This window comes from Terrapene carolina, unplaced genomic scaffold (genome assembly GCF_002925995.2).
Source record: "Terrapene carolina triunguis isolate 2854851 unplaced genomic scaffold, T_m_triunguis-2.0 Scaffold23, whole genome shotgun sequence".
NCBI lineage: Eukaryota > Metazoa > Chordata > Testudines > Emydidae > Terrapene > Terrapene triunguis.
Genome location: NW_020664374.1, coordinates 20,863,923 through 20,884,814, shown reverse-complemented (window position 1 = coordinate 20,884,814; position 20,892 = coordinate 20,863,923). Strand labels below are relative to the sequence as shown.

Genomic DNA, 20,892 nt, shown 5'->3' with positions numbered 1-20,892 from the left:
AATTGGTTCTTAAGTCTATCTTTGCATGGCTAACAGACAGGCCTCAAAACATAACTGTAAATGGTGACTCATTATCATCTTGGCGTACAGATCCTCTGTCTCCGTGGTTCTCAATCAGGGGGTCGCGAGCAGGTTTCAGGGGGTCCAGCAAGCAGGACCAGTGTTAGACTCGCTGGGGCCCAGGGCAGAAAGCCTAAGCCCTGCCGCGCAGGGCTGAAGCCTGGGGCTGTGAGCTAAAGCAGAAGCCTGAGCAACTTAGCTTCATGGGGGCCCCTGTGGCACGGAGTCCCAGGCAGTTGCCCTGCTTGCTACCCCTTAATGCCAGCCCTGACTTTTATATGAAGAAAACCGTTGTTGTGGGACAGGAGGGCCTGGAGCTTTTATAGCATGTTGTGGGGCCCTCAGAAAGAAAAAGGTTGAGAACCCCTGCTCTATCTAGCAACCTGTTCCGAGAGCTTAGACTACGCAGTGTTTCTGCCCAGTCCTTGTTACCAATGCTGACTCATCAGACTCTCCCTGTAGCTTAAGCACATCCTCTCCCAGAATTCGACCCAAAAGTCTGAGCCTCCTGGGTTACCTTTTCAAAGGGCCACATGATAGATATACCATATAACACCCAAAGAATTCTAACACATTATTGCTCTCTTCTTAATCACATGAGAAATACACAGATCTTTACAAAAATAACAAACACACGCATTTCCCCTCCCTCTAGCTCACCCTTCCCTTGGGCATCCTGGGGGTCCATCTGTGTTCAGGAAGGCAGGCTTCACACTGCCTCATCAGGCTACCACATGCAGCGTCTCTCAGCTTGAGCTGGTAAAAAGTAGCCAAGGAGCAAAGAAGTCAGGTCCTGTCCTTTTATAACCTTCCAGACTGTCATGTGACCTCCTGGTCATTACCAACAGGTGACCTTGTTGCTAGGTGATCTCTCCCCTGACAAATCAGTTCCGGCTGGAAGCTAATCCATTGTCTATGATGTTTGTATTTTAGTAGAGGACCATCTCAATTTAACCACCCCCTGTTGTTAGCTCGGCTGGGCTACACCTTGGCATTTCAGCCCAACATGGAGGTGAAGAGACCACAGAGACCACACTCAAAATGGACTTTGCTGGTTGGTCAAGATTCATAGAGACTTCATAATCTCACATGGAATTCATAAATGTACAAACAGATTTCCAAATAGTCACACAGACCCACTGGCTTTGAACCTTGAAGCTTTTAGGGTACATCTTCTCTAGGAAAAAAAGTGTGTTCTTAACTCAGGTTAGCCAACATGAGATAAAATTCTAGTGAAGACAAGACAGTCTCCAGTTTTCATGAGTCAGCAAGTTGGACCAGTGGTTCCCAAACTTGTTCCGCCGCTTGTGCAGGGAAAGCCCCTGGCGGGCCAGGCCGGTTTGTTTACCTGCTGCTTCCGCAGGTTCGGCTGATTGTGGCTCCACTGGCTGCAGTTTGCTGCTCCAGGCCAATGGGAGCTGCTGGAAGCAGCGGCTAGTACGTCCCTCGGCCCGCGTCGCTTCTAGCAGCTCCCATTGGCCTGGAGCAGCAAACTGCGGCCACTGGGAGCCGCAATCGGTCGAACCTGTGGACGCGGTAGGTACACAAACCGGTCCAGCCCACCAGGGGCTTTCCCTGCACAACCGGCGGAACAAGTTTGGGAACCACTGAGTTAGACAATGGGGAGCCTAGGGTTTACCTTCACCCGCTAATTCATGTGAAACCTACAAACTACCTTGTCTTCATTAGGATTTTACCTCATGTTAATTACCAGGCATTAGCTAACTCAGATAGAGAACACACCTTTTCCTCTAGTGAAGGCAAGGCCTTAGTTCAAATCTTGCTGTGAATGCCTACGCATTAAGTCCAGACAGCGTACAGGGACTCTGCCAAATGGCTATCTGCTCTAGCATCTGACCATCAGTTGACAGACTCAACAAATAAAGATGGTATAAATCTGCAGTTTTCAAATGTTGTTTTCATATGACAGACACTTTTCAAACTGCACTTCCAGCTCCTTGAAGAGAGCTGGCTTTTGAGAATTGAGCTGTACTTCTAAAGGTAACCCCCTGTGTAGCAGAACCAGATGTAGCTGAATGAAGCAGCTTAATACTTGCAGCTTCTTATTCAGGTTCTGTGTTATCTTTGGACAGGAAATATGGCCAGCCTTTCAGTAGACAACCCATCCTCCCACATGACGTACACTATGTCTAGTTTTTAAAAAAATCTGCATATTTTCCTAAGAGTTTTTATTAATAATTATTTAACTCTTGAGATTTGTGTTTATTTTGTGAAATACCATTTAGAGTTAGATACTGTGGGACTTTACTATTGTCCTGTCTCCCCCTGATTCCATTTACTGATTTACTTTTGTATATTTATAATACTAAATTGCAGGAGACCACAGATGATTAAAAAAAAATGTTCCTTTAGCACATTCAATAAAAGTAAGGTTTGATAGAGATAATTAAACACTGATAGAATTATGCAAGTCCTGATACTGGAAAACATTAATTCTTGTTATTTGTATGATTTTTTACCGAAGTTGCAGAGGAGGGGGAGTAAAAATGTATTTTTGGATGTTTCTAATGGGAACTGCAACAAGTAGATCAGTTTCCTGTTATTGATAAACTAGGAAATTGAAAGTTCTTGAAGCTGAAATCATTTGGATCTTTTATTTCATCTGCAGTGTATACAATCTGAACTCAGTGACTGATGGGCCACATAAGGTTCAGAAGTCATTATAGTTAAATCCTGTAAAGGTTGGATACTTGGTAGCTAAACTTTTTCACACTTTTTGAGGTCTCCTTGATCTTTCACTCCTTCCAATCCACCACATTTGTCTCACTTCACTTCAACTCCCTCTCTCCAAACAGACTTCTGAGATCTAGTCTGCTTTTCTACCCAGACAGACTTACCATGTCCCACCAGTTCTTTTCCTTAGTTGATATGCCATTTCGGGGAGGGAGCATCAGTAATTAGTCTGAACTCTGTCTGCTAGACTTTGGACAACAACTCTATTCAAATCTATTGCATGTGCTGCTGGGGATCAAGGGACCCCCGGATGCATTTCCTTTCCACAAAACCCAATGAAACCTCCTAACCTGACAACTGAAGACAGAGACTACCATAGCTCAGCAGAACTGCCGGAGACAGCATTCAGCAAAAGGAGTTTGTCATGGCATTGGTAATACAGTGGATGGTTATTTGAACTTTCAAAAAAGATCAGATTTGTTTGTGTTCAAAATCTGGGGTCAGATTCAGCTGGTTCTTATTTTTTCCCAAACTTATTTGCCAAGAACTAAATCAGATGCTGCAGTGTAATGGTTTTAATTTCTTTTCAAAATGATATTGAATCACTGGAGTGCTTTAGACAAGATATTTATAGTATCAGCACATTGTTTTCAACCAGTGTATGTATTTTAATCTTTCAGTACGCTGACCCTCTTCTTATGTTGTCAGTTATGCTATATATGGTGGCTACATTTTCCTAAGAGCAGAATTGAAACAACATAATTGTTTGTGCTACAACCCCACATTTCAATTTATCAAAAGGTTTTTGGTAAGTGAGATTTTAATGCTGTGCACAAAGAGTTTGAGGCAACTGACAATATGACTTCTATATTTTAGATGTGGTCAAGGCTATTATGTTCTAGGATTTGTATGGGGTACATTCACAATGTGGTTTGTAAAAGCCTAATATAAAATTTTGATAATGCAAACACAGCTATTAAAGATGTTAGAACTTCGGGATTTAGAACAAGGTCACCTGGCAGTGTCTAATGAGACCACTCTCCTTAATACAAGGCTAATTATTTCTTTGTGGAACAGATTGTAACAATAATCACCAATCTTCAATTTGGAAAAAAAACATAGAGAAAGAAAGAGAGAAAGAGAACAACATTTGTCAACTCAAAAATGTATTTGCAACAAAGATCGGTTAAGTTAATAAAATTTTATGATTTCCATTCCATTAGTACATTAAGTGTGAGTGGTAAACACTGTTTGCATATTATTTTATGTATTTCCCTGTTTAAATAACCCTGCACTGTTATTAAATGTGTTGGCTTAATTATCCAAAAACTCAGGAGAAAATGATTGTTCTTTTCTTTTCTTTTTTTCATGTTAAACATTTGTGTGGGTTAGGGAAAACTGAAAGATACATCATATATGATTTACATGACACTTTGTTAAGTCATTTACCTTCTTCAAATGACATTTCTTTGATAGGCACAACTGAAGTCTGTCATTAACCCTCAAAATTGTTATGTTTTCAATAGTTAAAGAACCTAGATTACTTTCAGTTTAGATTATGTGTAAGAGTAGCCACTAGACCTGGGGTGGCAATTGGCCCCTGACAGATGTATTAAACTTTTGTAACACTGACCTATGTCAGGTACTTGGGCCCAGGAAATAAAATTCAGTCTCTTACAAGCACTCCTGCACATCACACCTTTATTATATTAAGGGGGGGAAAACAAATGAACAAAAATAAAATTTCCATGAGAAAGAAAGCAATCAGCATTTCTCAGTCTCTAAGATCTTCCATTTGAATCCTGTCATAATTCTTCCCACTGGTAGATTTTGTACATTTAATACTCATTCATAACTTATTTTTTTCTGATATAGGTAGCTATTTCAATCAATAATGTGTTGGATAAAGAGAATAATTTATCTCATACTGGTACCCAAATCTCCACCTTCCTTCCCAAACCTCTTCAAGCAACAACAATGATAGAAATGTACTATATTGCATGAATATGTACTAGTTTGGGATAGTCTTATTTATAGACTTTCCCTGATATCCAGCTATAATTTCTATAGCTAAAATTAAGTAAGGGGAGTAAGACTTTGCATCCCCAAAGGGCTGTACCTGGTCCTTTGAGACAGACACCCAAGAATGTTTTTTGATTCTCTTATTTTAAGAAGCCTTGCCTGTGTACAGTGAATGGAAATTGTGACTGCTCATTGTTGTGTTTGGTGTTTTAGACTGCATTATACTGTTTGTGTTGCACTAAAGCATGTTGGAGTAAAATAGTATGACTGCTTTCCTCCTGGGAATCTCAGGACAATGAGATCTGGGTCTCATGAGGGTATCCCAGTGAGCAAAGTCTTTAAATAAATAAATTCCTAGATGACCATCTAAAGAAACAGATATTATATGGTGAAGCATCTCAGTCAAAAAGTAAGATATACACAACCAATTAGTGTTATACAACTTCTATTTTCCAAGTTAAAAAGTAGTGGTTTTTTTAACAATGTGGATATGAATATGTTCATTAGACAAGCTTCTAAGAATGTGGTAACAGTATGTTTTGAACAAAAATATGTCTTTTCTATTACAAGTGAACTACTACTCCTGGTGTGCTCTCAGCATCTCATAGTATAGTACATAGTGATTCTGTATAATATATGTGTATAGTCCTAAAAATAATACTAGGGTTTGAGACTGTAGTCTAATATGCATACATGTACCAGACTGGAAGGTAGCTAATGTAATGCTGATTTTTAAAAAGGGCTCCAGAGGAGATCTGGCAATTACAGGCTAGTGAGACTAACTTCAGTACTGGACAAATTGGAAGAAATTACAGTAAAAAGAGAATGATCAGACACATATATAAACATGGTTTGCTTGGAAAGGGTGAACATGGCTTTTGTAAAGGGAAGTGATGCCTCCCCAATCTATTAGAATTCTTTGAGGGAATCAACAAGCACGTGGATAAGGGTGATCCAGTCGATATAGTATCCTCGGATTTTCAGAAAGCCTTTGATAAGGTCCCTCATCAAAGGCTCTTAAGGAAATTAAATAGTCCTGAGATAAGAAGGAAGGTCCTCTCATGGATCAGTAACTGGTTAAAAGATAGGAAGCAAAGGTTAGGATTAAATGATCAGTTTTCACAAAGGAGAGAGGTAAATAGGGGGATCCCCCAAGGACCTGTACTAGCACCTGTACTGTTCAACATGTTCATTAATAATCTGGACAAGGGAGTGAAATGGCAAAGTTGGCCAATGATACGTCCAAAGCATGAGAGGAGTTACAAAGGGATCTCACAAAACCGGGTGACTGGGCAACAAAATGGCAGAGGAAATTCAATGTTGATAAGTGCAAAGTAATGAACATTGGAAAACATAATCCCAGTTATACATACAAAATGATGGGGGTCGCCACTCAAGAAAGCAATCTTGCATTCACCATGGATAGTTCTCTGGAAACTTCCATTCAGTGCACAGCAGTGGTCAAAGAGGCTAACAGTATGTTAGGAACTATTAGGAAAGGGATAGAAAATAAGACAGAACATATAATAATGCCACTATATAAATCAATAGTGCACCCATACCTTGAATATTGTGCAAGTCTGGTCGCCCCATCTTTAAAAAAGGATATAATAGAACTGGAAAAGGTTCAGAAAAGCTCAACAAAGATGATCAAGTATATGGCATGACTTCCATATGAGAAGAAACTAAAAAGATTAGGGCTGTTCATCTTAGAAAAGAGATGACTAAGAGGGGGATAGGATAGAGGTCTATACAATCATGCTTTTTGTGTGGAAGAAGTGAATAATGTTATTTATCCTTTCACACAATACAAAAACCAAGGCTCACTCGATGAAATTAATAGGCAGCAGGTTTAATACAAACAACAAAAAGAACTTTTTCACACAGTGCACAGTCAACCTGTGGAACTCATTGACATGAGATGGTATGATAGCCAAAAGTATAACTGGGTTCAAGAAAGAATTGGATAAGGTCATGGAGGGTAGGTCCATCAATGGCTATTAGCCAGAATGATCAGGGACAGAACTCCATGCTCAGGGCGACTCTAAACCTCTGACTTCCAGAAGCTGGAAGTAGAAAACAGGGGTGGATCATTCCATAATTGCCCTGTTCTGTACATTCCCCTGAAGCTCTGGTACAGACTACTGTCAGAGACCTGATACTGGGCAAGATGGATCATGCTCTGACCCAGTATGGTAGCTCTTATGTTCTGTGTTCTTTGGAAATACTAGCAACTTGTTAAATCAGCAACTGAATGTATATGGCAGATGAATGTACAAGTTCTGGAGTAGAATACATCTGGGGCTGTACTCTGCAAAGTGATTGTAAAACTGGCACTTTCTTACTCAACAAATCTGCTGTGACATTTTCTGACTTTAGTGACAAATTGTGTTTTTAATGATTTTTACTCCTTTTATCTCAATGTAGTTAGCACAGCTAGAGACTTAACTTGATTCTCTTCCTTCTTGTGCATCAATAGGTTTGTTTAATAAATTCTTATCGGTTACTAATGTGCAAATATATTGAAGGAAATAGGTCTGAATCGATGTCACTCCAAGCACAATCTGGAGACAATGGAATTGCAGAGGTACAAGTAAAGGCCTCATGTGGACAGCAGAGCCTTTATTTCTGGTGATGACATAATTAGGGAAAGAACCCTGTTTGACTTTCCTATCCTAGGAGGGTAAATATGTAGCATGCATGTTGTAATATCAAGTGAAATAAATTAAATGTACAGGGCTGGCAGTTAGGAAATCATCTTTTTACCTGTAAACTGAATGCATTTGATATGGAAATCATTAAGACAATAAATGTGGACTGCCCACAATGCAGTTTTTGAAGAGTAACTTCACAGAATAAAGCTGCACTTTAAGGCAGGGCCAATCCCCTTGCAAGCATGAGCTGCGAGTGCATAATGCAAAAATTCCACTGCTAGCAAAAATTCAAATTTATTATCAGCGCACTCTAAATCATGGCTCTGAAGTCATAGCTGTGAAGTTTGACATGTTTTAAGTGTAAAAATCCCCTGGCCTCAAAAATATTTTAGATCATTTTAACAATAGAACAGGGGTACAAATGAACTAAAGCCAAATGGCAACAACTTCAAACATAACTATAATGGAATATTAACTGTTTTATTGACATTTCAGATGGCTTTTTCTTTTCATTTGGTTGAGTTACCTCTGAAATTACAAATCATACTATGAACTGTTTATAAATGTCTTTATAGTCAAAATTAAGTTTGAAAATTGTTCATCTCCACAATTTTTAAACTCAAAATTATCCATTTCTACATTCCAATGAGTCAACTGCATGTACAAACAGATGTATGCACTGAGCATTTTGTGTGCATTGCACACAGTGGAGACCAGCTGATAATTCATCCCCATAGGCTCCCAAATGAAACGAAAAGGAAAAGCCAGCTGAAATCGCAATAAAACAGTTAATATTTCAGTATAGTTAAGGTCAAAAATGCTTTGACTTTGTTTTTCATATTGGATTGTGCAGTACCACTCATTAGAGCTACTGCTGCCACGTAGGCTTATGACTGCAACTAATTGGGCCCATAGCTGCTAAGTCTTGTGCAGTTTCTTGTGTGACATCTTCTGCAAATTATGTAATGAGTTAATGTATATATTTGTAGATAATTTGCATATGAGCATAAACTTCAGCTTATGGTCAATACACCCTGTCCCAAGGAGTGGTAGGTTCAGAACACAGAGTTGCACAAAACCTGCACAAAAAATGATGGGATAGGTGGGAGGTTGGTTGGAAAGTTCCCTGAGATATGTAGGTGGGAAAGCCACCTCATTGCAGTGTATCATGTCAGCAAATGCATCCATTACTCATAAGGGAGTGCAACAGCATGACTCGACACCATACTGCAGATGATGACACTGCTGCAGCAGCAGCTCTCCTTGGTTTCTGCTGTCTTATATTATTGGTGTCCTTGGTCAGACATGGTGAGAGCAGCTGCAGCAGGAATAATGGGAGAGGAAGAATGTCAGTTCCCATGACGTCACAACGAACTGGAGGCTGCAGTCGTGTGAGTGTGAACATGGGGATGATGTCACACAAATGTGATTCATGTGTGACCTGGACTGATGGGAAAATCTGCAGTTTGGTGCAAAGCACAACTGCGAGGGTACAGACAGATCTGGTTTTGAGCTCTCACTAAAGAGGATCAAGAGAGGTCTAATGTGCATGACCAGGAGAGGTATTAGGGATGACTGCTCGTGTCTGTTCTCTGCCATGATATAGTACAATGAGGTGGACTTATTGTTGCATTAGCCACAATGACTGCTCCCATTTGTACTTCCTAAGCATTTCTTAACCCAGATCCCTAACATTTAACAAATATTTCTTAGAGCCAACATTTTCAGAAGAATTCATTCATTTTGTGTGCCTCAGCTTTGGGGGGGCTCACCTGGTGCCTGACTTTCAGAGTTCCTCTGGACCTGCAGCTTCCAATGATTTAAGGCCCAACGTGTGTCAAATTGGGTGACCAAAAATTGAGGCAAACAAAATTAGTGAGCTCCTTTTAAAAATATGGCTGAAAATGAATGTGTTTGTGATCAATCCTTGGCTTGGTGCAGTGGTAAAGAGAGAACATTGTGCAAGCGGTGCCTGAAACAGAACAGGGAAAGTTTAAGGATCTGCACTGCCTTCTACCATTATGTGCTTTGCTCCTGTGAACACCGGAAAACTACAGTGAGTGTGACAGCAAAAAAATGACCCAAAGGTGTGTTTCATTAACAGCTATTGCTTGACACTTGAACCCTGTTTTTGAGAGTTCCAGTGTCTCAGAGGGAATGAAGTTACAGCGTGTATCAAACTATATTTAGGAAGAACAACTGCAAGCTATGACAGGAATTCGCTTTTACACTTAGCTTCTAAACTGAGTTCCACTCCAGCCCTGAGCAGCTCTCAGTACCATACAGGCACAAAGCACTCTAGCTATTTCAGACACATTTAAAGGATCACAGTCAAGATCTCAGCTGACTGAAGAAGGTGTCTCTTTCAGCATCGAAAAGAAGTGTATATACTCACTTGACGGTTTGGAACTTTTCTTATATAAATAAATAAGTAAACTAAGTTGAAGGTGTCATTTGCAAACTTGAAAGATTCTGTGAAGTGTCTGAAGTAGTTATAGTTCTCTGTTTATTTTAACATCTTGTGCAGCATATTAATGTGTTTAGTGCAGATTGTTATTGCTACTGCTTTATAATCTATGGGGATCTTAAAAGATTTAAAACAGAAAGCTGCTTTAATACTTAGTGACATCACAAGCAAAACTATGCAGCAGCATGGATACTGTACCAGAAATATGCTTAATTTTTTCTAAAAATGTGTTACAGTTGGTAAAAAAAAAATGTTGGCGGGGGGAGTGGGTATGGGAGAGAGATAAGTTTTCTTCACTGTAATCATAGCAGCATACAGTAGTGGAGGCAGAGAGAATTGTGTTATCGAAAACTTTACGTTATTATTGTATTTGCCTGCAGAATGTAGTAAGTTTCTGCCTGGCAAAGTGGAAGAAGCAAAGTGTGGGTTTCTCCTTCTCCTCAGTACCAGTTAGGTTTCACAGTGATGTGTAGTTCCTGTCAAAGTCTTTTATAAGAAAACACACTGCAGCTTTCTGGCCAAAACACCCATGGTGTTTGATTTCATGAGTACAGCAGGAGGTAAGAGGACCGCATTCAGTGTTTGGGTTTTTTGTTTTTTGGGTTTTTTTTTTTGTTTGTTTTCTCCTGCTGCTTATCTATAGTAGGATTAAGAAAGATGGAAATTATGATAGTGCCTTGTGTATCTCAGCCGTATTTAAAGCAAATTGACTAAGAAATCAGTCAGTCCAGACAGCTGCACATCTTTCTGCACCCCTCTCAGGAATTATTTTTAGCTGAAGGAGAGAAGATAACTTTGTTTTTTAAACTCGTTCCAGAATACTGACTGATTCCTTCCTATCAAATATTCCTGTTCATGAGTGATTTCACTACAAAGTAAAAGAGTTTGCATTGGAAGTCAGGCATTAAATAACTCCAAACTGAAATAAGAGTGTCATTGCTTTCAAAGTTTGCCTTTGCATTCAGGCCATAAAAGGTAAAAGGTAAGGTGTGGGGAAGCCAACGAGGCTTGAGAACAAGGCTTTGTGTGTATCAGACAATTTGCCTGGCAAAGGGGGTTTGAAATTCTTAGCTGATACTGAATGTGAGCTGTGATTTGTTCGAGTTTGCAAATCTGCTCAAAATGCCAGAAATAACAGAATGTGGGTAACAGCATTTTGTTGAATATCTCTCAGATATACATGGCAAAATATAAGCATTTATAAAAATATATATTTATTAATCCATGTCCGTCTTTGTGTGGTCAGAGATAAAGATATTGCAGTAACTTAAGCTTATTTCTATACATTTGACGGTCAGTAGTTGTGCTAGAGGTGAATTGGGGGGAGGGTAGGAGGGGAGGGAATGCAGCCAGAGAAGGTTGTCTATTTTTACTCATCAGTGTGCTGTTGTCCTGATTTCTCTGGCAGTAATGAGGGCAGCATGAACTGGAAGGAAAAATCACCTCCTCCAAAAGCAATCCTACACAATTGTATCATACATCTCTCTTTAAGAACCAGTGTCTGATTGCAATCAGTTTCAACACAGGCTTCTTAGGAACTCACAACATATTACAAAAACTAAGATGGCTTGGTTTAAAGAAAGACATTCTAAGTAAAGATTTAATCTAATTCCTCACCCATCCATGTTTAAGTATGGCCAAAGGCGGGTGGAAGTATATCAGCTGTTTCATGTGAGGTGGGGGAGTGTGTTGCCATATGCTAGAAGCCTTAACTGTAATTTCATTGCTGCTGTGGTTTTAAAGCACTCCCATAGTATTTTAAAATTTGTATGTGTGTTAATTTCCTTTGCCTTTGTTTTCATTTTTAATTGTGATGAGAAAGGGGGAAAAGATCATAGCATAAATGAATTATGTTTTCCCCTATTATAAGACATAATAGATCATATCTTTCTAACAGTTTGTGGGTTTTTATAATTCTTGAAATGCAATCACTGAATACAGCATAGGTCCACTTTCTATCAGTCATCTGAGAAAATGATTACTTTCCATGCACAATAGCAACTTAAAAAAAGAAAAAATGAATGCAAGGGGTAAAATCCTGGGAGTTTTGCCATTGACTTCAGTGGCAGGATTTCACCACCAAAGTCAATCTAACAGACAACATAATGCACACTGAAGTTATTTAAACTGTCTGGTTTGAGGTTATCACAGTGAAAAAAGCAACTGGAACTGTACAATTTATAATTTGTATGATGGGTTTTTTGGTCCCGAAATCCTTACACAGGCCTACCCAAACTGAAAACATAGCCCTCAGAAAAGACAGTAAAAAGCAAGGGCAAAATTCAACCCAATGAGGTTGCTTGAATGAAATTGATGGTAGAATTGGATTCTTGCTCTCTACTCAGTCTTTATTGAGCTCCTTGACTTCAGAGTCAGTAGAACTGAGTAAGTGGCCTGGTGTGAATTTGTATATTAAGTCAGTATCAGTATTTCCATGTTTATCTGAAATGGTCTCTGTTCTTAATTCCTTCTTATGCTATTGCTCAAAAACTTACTAAATCTGCTTAATATAAATCTTTGAAGGGAAGGTTCTCCGTGACCTGAAGATTTCCAAGGACTTTATAATTTAACAGTGTCTATTTCCCTCCCCCCTTCCCCCCAGTCTATACACAAATAGATTTGAGAGATTTTTTAAGCTTTGGGAATCAGGCGATGGATACATTTTTATTTGTTACAAGTGTATTCTCCAGGATTACATTTTTATTTGCAAAGGCCAGATTCAGGCTCAGGACTTTTGTAACCTCTATTTCTATTATGAGGCAACAGTAACAGTACATTGTTTGCCCCAAACTTCTTCCTTTTGTTACTTGTTCATTCTAGGAAGTCCTTAATGTCTTAAGAATTTCTGATTCCCCTCACCATTATTTTTTTTATGTGAAAGCAGCATCACCATTTCTGGCTATGAAAGATTAACCAGGAAAGCTCAGGTGTTCTCACTCCCTCAGGTATTAAAAGGGAGTATCTAAGCAACTCTGAAACTGAGACTGAAAGAGTAGAAGGGCTGGTGAAATGAATGCCTGTCAAGAAGCAGTATGGGTTAAGTTCTAGTTTATCAAGCTCTGCTATCTGAATGTCAGAGCCTGTAACGGTTTCTCATTTTGCTTGCAGGGATAAGGCGCTCTCTTAAGAATGTCAAAACAGCCAGTTTCAAATGTCAGATCCATTCAGGTAAGAGACAGAACTTATATTGCTAATATCAGAAAATAATGAATTTCTACATCAATTGCTTCACAATCTGCATTTTGTTTGTAATGAACAACACAAGTGTTAGCTAGTGATTATTTTAAAAAGAATAAAAGCTTAGTCTTGGTAGACGTGAAAGCACATAAAAATGTTGACCTGAGGAATTGCTGGTGATCTGAACAGAAAAAAAAATATTCACAGATTTGATTTAAAAACAATAGCCCTTCCCAGGATAAATGCTGTTTGTTGATGGGTCTGCTAAACACAACAGGATAATCCACAGAATTTCCATATATACAGCCAATCACTATTATAAGCAAATCCCATGTCTGAAAACCCTAGTGGTTTCTTTAGAATTAATACCACTATGGTAGAAGTATGGGATAGATAGATGGCACAGCTTTTAATGTTTGCATGTTTTCATCTCTCCATTTTTTTGAACAACAAAATATATAGTTACAGTATTCAATTTAACTACATTGTTATTCAGCAAGACATTTTATGGGAAAACCAAAATAAAGTAGAGTAATCAACCGCAAGACTGTGCCAGGTAGGGGTGTATGCTCATTCTGGTTAATTGTATTTTTTACAGTTTTTTACAAACATCTACTACAAAACAGTCACAACACCTCTGGGAAGTAGGTGAACAAAGTATGGTGAAACTAACCCTTTAATTCTTCTCCCACTGAAGTCAATTGCAAAACTGCTGTTTATTTCAGCATGAGCAGGAACTGGTCCTAAAACAGTAAGAGCTATACTTTTTGTTTGTTTGTTTGTTTTAATGAAACCAAAGATGATCCTAGAATTTTCTGTCAATTCACTGTCAATGCACAGAGGCTGTCAATTCACAGAGGCTGGTTACTATGTGCTTTCTAGGCCTTAAAGGCTGGCTCTGCCAGCAAGTGCAGGATATCATTCCCAGACTGAGCTCATATTAGATTTTAAACTAATAAAAACTTTTAATAGAAAATATTTAAAATTCTAGAACACATAAATTGTTGAATACACCTTATAAATACCCTAGCCATGTCAGTTCATGTTCATCAAAAAATGAAGTTATACTGCAAATGAAGAAAGAAATAAAGAAAAATTGTATGAGCTGACAATTGCCTGTGATAGAAAATACAGAAAAGGGTTAGTGGTTAAGCATATAACATTTAAAAAAAAAAAACCATTAGTTAGTTAAATTAGTTGATCTTAGCCAAAAGGCCAGGGTGCCTCCTCAAATACTAACTTGTACAATGTTATTACAAATTTGTTATATATATTTTTGCAGTAGATTTTCCCAGCATGTTGAAAGGAAAAACAGTGCAAGGTTTCATAAAAGCTTGAAATAGCATAAGAACCCTAAATGGAATTTATCATAGCTGATCTGCTCTCAGTTTTCCCATGATAATACTTTCCTAACTCACTGAGATATTATGAAGATTAATTAGCTAATGGTTGTGCAGCATTTTGAAGCTGCAAGGCCTATGTGTGTTAATTCTGATTACTATTAAGTGTGATTTAACTGAACAGATCTGACTTTTTTATATGGTTTGAGAGAAGTCTTGGCTTTGAAATCAATGGACTTTTGCCATTGACTTCAGTCGGGGGGTCAGGATTTCACCCTTTATATATTAGATTTCAAAATCATTTGCATTATTAACTCACAGTTTAGGGGATTTATAACTTGGATCTAAGTTTTAATCAACTACTAATCTTAATATGTCATATGTAAACAAGTTTTCTTTTTTTAAACACATTTTGAATTAAGTTGGTTTGCTTGTTTCTTTACTGAAAGAGTAGGGGTGGGCACTTTTGGTCACTTTTAAGATTTTTTTTTTCCAACTTCGAAATTGAAACTTTGAATGTCTAAATAATTGTTAGTATTTTTTTTTTAAAAAAAGCTTGTGCCCCAAAAGTACTAAACTTAATACTTTAAGAAAGTCAAAATTATGAAATAGTCTTGAATTACAAATGTTAGAAAAGCAACCACTGCACAAACTGTTTTTTACAACATTTCTAGGGAATGCTGTTGGAAGCTGCTGCAGTAAGAAAATCTACACTGCAACTGATGCCTATTATTCTTGCAGCTATCTCAGATCCATAATACAAGGTGTCAGTGACTTTTATACACTATACCTTGTAGTGATTCATGGATTATCAGCTTTTGCTATTACATACTGATACAGTAGGTCCTACATCTAGGGAAATGACAATGTATATGGTGCTACAGATATGGAAATTTAAGGATCCATATCCATACACTGACATGAAAGAATGTAACTGAAGAAGCTGTCAATAATCTCTGTGTGAAATGCTGTCTATAGTATTAGCTGATAATACATTCTGTCAACATTTACTACTTTTGATTTTCCTCTCAGTTAAGTGCTTTTCTGGTTTAGAGTTTTAGTGGAGGTTCTCTGTTCTGTTCAGAGCTCTGAAAACTTTCATATTTTCTCAATTTATTTTAACACAATTACCTTCAAGTGGCCCTACAATTTGTTCATCTGTCCTTCTGGATGAATAGGGGTGACCATGACTCCATTCAGGTCTCACCAATAACACTCCTAAACTGGCCTTCTGGGTTGTTGCAGGGCAGTAGAAGGCACTCAAACTCTCTGGTCTGTATATTCTGTCTCTGCAACAGTTCCAACCAGAGAATCAAGTGACTGTAAAAAGAAGTCCAGTTCTAGTAGTCCAGATCACTGTATAATAGGCCATCAAGCTGACACATCATACATGTTATCTGTCCATTTATAGTCAGAGAGTAATATTATCTATTAGAGAGACAAGGTGGGTGAGGTAATGTCTTTTATTGGACCAACTTCTGTTGGTGAGAGAGACAAGCTTTCGAGCGACACAGAGTTCTTCTTCAAGGCTCCACACATATTTATCTATCATTCATTCTCTTTTCAAAAATCTTTGTTTTAAAGACACATTTAAACTAGCCTGCAACTTTCTGTCTGAACTCTCGTATAGATAACAGATCAGACTCTGAACTCAGTTGCACTGGCATAACTCTAGAGTACCTCCATTGATTCCAACAGGGAGAAGCACTGGCCATAGAAAGGTCAGTTAAAGTGGCCAGGGGTTTGTGCGGATTTGGCTTCCTCCACTAGTGAAAATCCTTTGGAACGGTTGATGAAATAGTAAGATCCCTGACTGGAAAAGCCCACAAGAGGAGGAAGCAATAGAAACTCTGCCTACCCTCCCAGGTAGATGAATCCTTCCTGGGGCGCAAAGGCACAGGTCTAAGGCAAAGAAGTAAAATTTGCCATTCCCTTTACCAGCAGGGTGAATTTGACCCATGAATGACAATTCAAACACTATTAAGTGTAACTGACCAACTGGTGGCCTAACTGCTTAAGGTAATTATAGCAACATACTTTCCAAAGCACATGAGAGGAATGGGGATCCAGTGTTGGAAAGCAAGCATGGAATTAGAGACCTGTTCTGCCACAGGCTTCCTATGTGGCCTCGGGCAAGTCACTTAGTCTCTCTTTGCCTCAGATCCCCATTTTATGGATGGAGAACTGAGGCAAAGAGCACTTGCCTTCCTCACAGGGGTACTGTGAAGTTAAATACATTAAAGATTGTAAGATGCTGAGATGGTCCTGGGGGCTATATGGGTATGTCTACAATGTAATTAGACACCCATAACTGATTTGTGCCAGCTGACTCGGGCTCGTGGAGCTCAGGCTAAGCTGCTGTTTAATTGCAGTGTAGCATTTGGGCTGGGGTTGCAGCCTGAGCTCTGGGACCCTCCCACCTTGCAGAGTCATAGGCCTGGTCTACACTACGGGATTAATTCGGATTTAGCAGCGTTAATCCGAATTAACCCTTTACCCGTCCACACTACAGAGCCAGTTAATTCGAATTAAAGGGCCCTTTAAATCGATTTCTGTACTCCACCTCGACGAACGGAGTAGAGCCTAAATCGATTTTGTTAATTCGAATTAGGGTTAGTGTGGACGCACACCACCGAATTACTGTGTTTAAGTTAATGGGGTAGTGTGGCCGCACACCACCGAATTAATGTGGTTTAAAACCGAATTAAGGTGCTTAGTGTGGCCGCGCACAATCGAATTTATACAACCTGTTTCCCAAATTCGAATTATCTAAATTCGGATTAATCCTGTAGTGTAGACATACCCATAGAGCCCAAGCTCCAGTCTGAGCCTGAATGTCTACAGAGCAAGTAAACAGCCCCTTAGCCTGAGCCCTGCGAGCCTGAGTCAACTGGCATGGACCAGCCACAGGTTTTTAATTGCAGTGTAGTCATACGCTATCAGTACCTCAGATAGACATAGAACTTGCTCTCATTGCAGCCAATGTAGGGTTTTTTTGCCATTGATTTTATTTACAGTAGAATTGAACCTACTAGTGAACTTCCCTGAGCACTCCAACCTATTTGAACCCAGAAAGGTGCTTGGGGTACCAGATCTAATTACTTCATGTGCTAATTAAACTGGATCCACACTACAGTATGCATTTTACTACAAATACTATTGTGCTTTCATCGCTCTAAAACTTTCATGAAGTCTGTAGATCTGCTTCTGACACAAGGTGACAAATCCATCAGCTATCAAGCAGATATCCTTCCTACTAGCTGTGGCCCATGCCAGGATTTTTAGGATGTCCAGCGGCTTTTCTTCTTCTTCTTTTTCTTCCTTTATGCTGCTTTTCCTAGTGAGGGTCGCAGCGGCAGCATGGAGAGTAGGGAGGATCAGACCTCCTTTTCCTCTGCAACAGATTTCAGCTCCTCCTGGGAGATTCCCCAGCGTTCCCAGGCCAGCTGGGAGATATAATCCCTCCCGTGTGTCCTGGGTCGGCCTTGGGGCCTCCGCCCAGTGGGGCGTGCTCAGTAGATTTCCAACAAAAGGCTCCCAGGGGGCATCCTTATCAGGTGCCAAAACCACCTCAATTGACTCCTCTTGATCTGGAGAAGCAGTGGCTCTACTCCAAGGCGCTTCCAAATCGCCGAGCTCCTCACCCTGTCTCGGAGAGTAAGCCCAGCCACCCTGAGGAGAAACCTCATTTCCACCACTTGTACCTGCGATCTCGTCCTTTTGGTCATCACCCAAAGATCATGACCATAGGTGAGGATGGGGATGTAGAGCGACCTGTAAATCGAGAGCTTCGTCTGAGAACTCAGCTCCCACTTCACCAACACGGATCGGTATAGCACTCGCATCACTGCTGCCACCGCACCAATCCTCCGGGCAATCTCCCGCTCCTGCTTGCCATCACTCATGAACAAGACCCCTTGATACTTGAACTCATCCACTAAGGGAAGGTGCTCCCCCCTCACCTGGAGAGAACAGTCCACTTTCTTCTGGAGAGGACCATGACCGCTGATTTGGAGGTGCAGATTCTCATCCCAGCCGCTTCACACTCTGCAGAGAAACGTTTGAGTGCATGGAATCGCAGTCTGAAGAAGTAAGAAGGACAACACTATCTGCAAACAGCAGAGATGCCACCTCTGAGTCCCCATACCGGCTGCACTCCAGAGCTCGACTGAGCCTAGATATCCTGTCCATGAAAATCCAGCGGCTTTTTGACCAAGTTAATTAAAAAACTGAAAAAACAGTCACCTTTAAGCACTGTATGAATCTACTCCATCTCTTTGTAATAGCATTCTGTTGGTGTAAATCCAGTCTCAATCAAATTTGTGGGTAACACCAAAATTGGAAGGGTAGCAAATGTACAGGTGAACAAAACCAAACTGCAAAGTAACCCAGAAAACTTAAAGCGGTGGGTCTGCAGGCAATACAGGGAGCTAACTACTTATAAATATATTAATACTGTATGCACGGGGGAGGAAATAAGTAGCAGAGCTTCAAAAGGATGGTGGCTGTGGGGAACGTCCAAGCTGCCATACTGTGATTATTTCCATTTGTCTCTTTAGTACCATCTTAATATTAAGCTTTTAGGTAACTAATCACTATAGTTGCCACAGGCAAGGAGCAGGATCAGGAGCTGGAAGCCTGGTGGAGACAGCCAGCAAGAGGATCTTTATCTTCATAAGCGGCCCACTGTATGAAAGGGTTTGAGAGCCATCACTCCAGCACCAGCTCTGTAAAAACACTGCAGTGGCTACAAATATAAAACACACAGAGAAATTCACTATGGTGACCCATTTTTTTTTTCTGCAATTGCATCTTTGTCTGTAATTTCATTGCATTTAGACTTTTTTTTTGGTGTGGTGAATCCATCATGGTTTCCTTCTGACAGGCTAATATCAACATCCCAATGGGAGCATTTCGACCTGGAGCAGGGCATCCTCCCAAAAGAAAAGAATTTACGCCTGAAGTGGAGGAGGTAAGAAAAATAATATTAACATTTAATGCAGGAGAATCTCTGCAGTTTATGTGCTATGCAAGCCACTTTATCTAGGCTACAGTACGAAATGCCAATCCTAGTTATCACAGGCATCCGTATACCAATCCCAATTGGAAATCAACCACTGACTATTGAATACAGTTGATATACTTGGTGTTATTTTTGAAGCCAAAACATACATGGTAATATAAACAAGTACCGGGGTATGTGGTCCCACTTAGTTAAGAGACTGGCATCAGCAGTGACAGGTGAGGGGAGGGCAATGATGGGAAAGCAAACCAGCACTTTGGGGAGTGTATATTGCACTGGGTATAGCCCTAGCATAGTTTCCTCCTGACTGGGGCAATGGGGAGACCCAGAGGGGGATTGTGACATCCCAGGCTACTCGAGGGACACTAATGATCTATCCCTAAAAGGGAATATTTAGAATATTTTTGGACAAATTATCAGCCTTTTCCCCCAGCTACTATAGACACTTCAGACTGATAATTTTCTTACTTACGGCTAATTCTTTCCTCCCCTCTTATCAGTTTCATTGTTAATCAAAACAGAAGAGGTTATTTTGCTAAATTCTCTTATATACTTTTCAGTAATGATGCTCTGTTTATAAAGTCATTTTGGGGAAAAAAACTGATCTAACTTATTTTTGAAGAAGGCATTTTGGAAAGAAAACGTATAAAGTGACCTTGCAAGCACAGATGTTTTTTTCTTCTGAAAAAAAATTAAAACATATTTTCTATTTAGTAATTATATTTTGAAGGAATGCAAAAGATGTTAAAAAGAAACTAATAACGCATGCACGAGGGTTGATAGTATTTGAGAAATAAGATAAATGGCAAGCACTGTTTGATTTAGTTGGATGATTGAATTATAGCTTTGCTCTTCAATTATGTGTATATTATATATGAAACAGGAACTATAGAATTAAGGTTTCTGTTCTGATCCTGTAGCCTTTACTTCCCCAAACCAATGGGACTATTCACATGAGTAAAGGCTGCTGAATTAGACCTTGTAGTAGCAGTGGAACATAAATGTTCCCAGTGGATTTGTCTTTTCAGTTTTTCCTGTTTATTTAGCTTTTGCAGTACAATCCATGGTTCTATCTTTAAGGCCATTCGAGACAAATCTATCTTTTTCTAAACAGTTCTGAACATTATGGGCTATATTTTGAGAACCTGGCAAGGAAGATATGTGTCACATTCAATGGGTTGAAAACCTTGTAGGTTTTGTATGTGAAAAAAATTGAGTGAAAGGGCATGTTGCAAGCAAATTGAGTGGGAGGACATGGGAATTTCAAAAAGAACACTGTCTCTTCACCTAGATATTTGCTTCCATAGTCTTAGCACCATCAGGCATCTTATTGACTCTTTAGACTTCCTTTGATAAAGTTAGAGACCAAGTTCTAATCTCAGCTGCAAAGTGCACATTGCACACATAGTTGGGGATAATTTGAGGTAAGTAGTTATGAATGCCACACATCTAAGA

At 39.5% G+C, this 20,892-nt stretch overlaps 1 protein-coding gene across 5 annotated transcripts in view; it reads left to right on the top strand.

Moving 5' to 3' along the window:
* The first annotated feature begins 9,700 nt into the window (after positions 1-9,700).
* Positions 9,701-20,892, top strand: part of LOC113406245 (small muscular protein-like) — a 59,935-nt gene continuing 48,743 nt past the window's right edge. For 4 of the 5 annotated variants that reach the window (XM_026649852.2, XM_026649858.2, XM_026649853.1 and 1 more), the window contains exons 1-3: positions 9,701-9,831; positions 13,006-13,065; positions 19,300-19,386. In XM_026649852.2, coding sequence (XP_026505637.1) covers positions 13,027-13,065; positions 19,300-19,386 — 126 coding nt within the window. In that variant the 5' untranslated portion in view covers positions 9,701-9,831; positions 13,006-13,026. Of the gene's footprint in view, positions 9,832-10,353; positions 10,458-13,005; positions 13,066-19,299; positions 19,387-20,892 lie in introns of those variants that run through there. The other variant, XM_026649861.2, reaches the window with a different exon arrangement.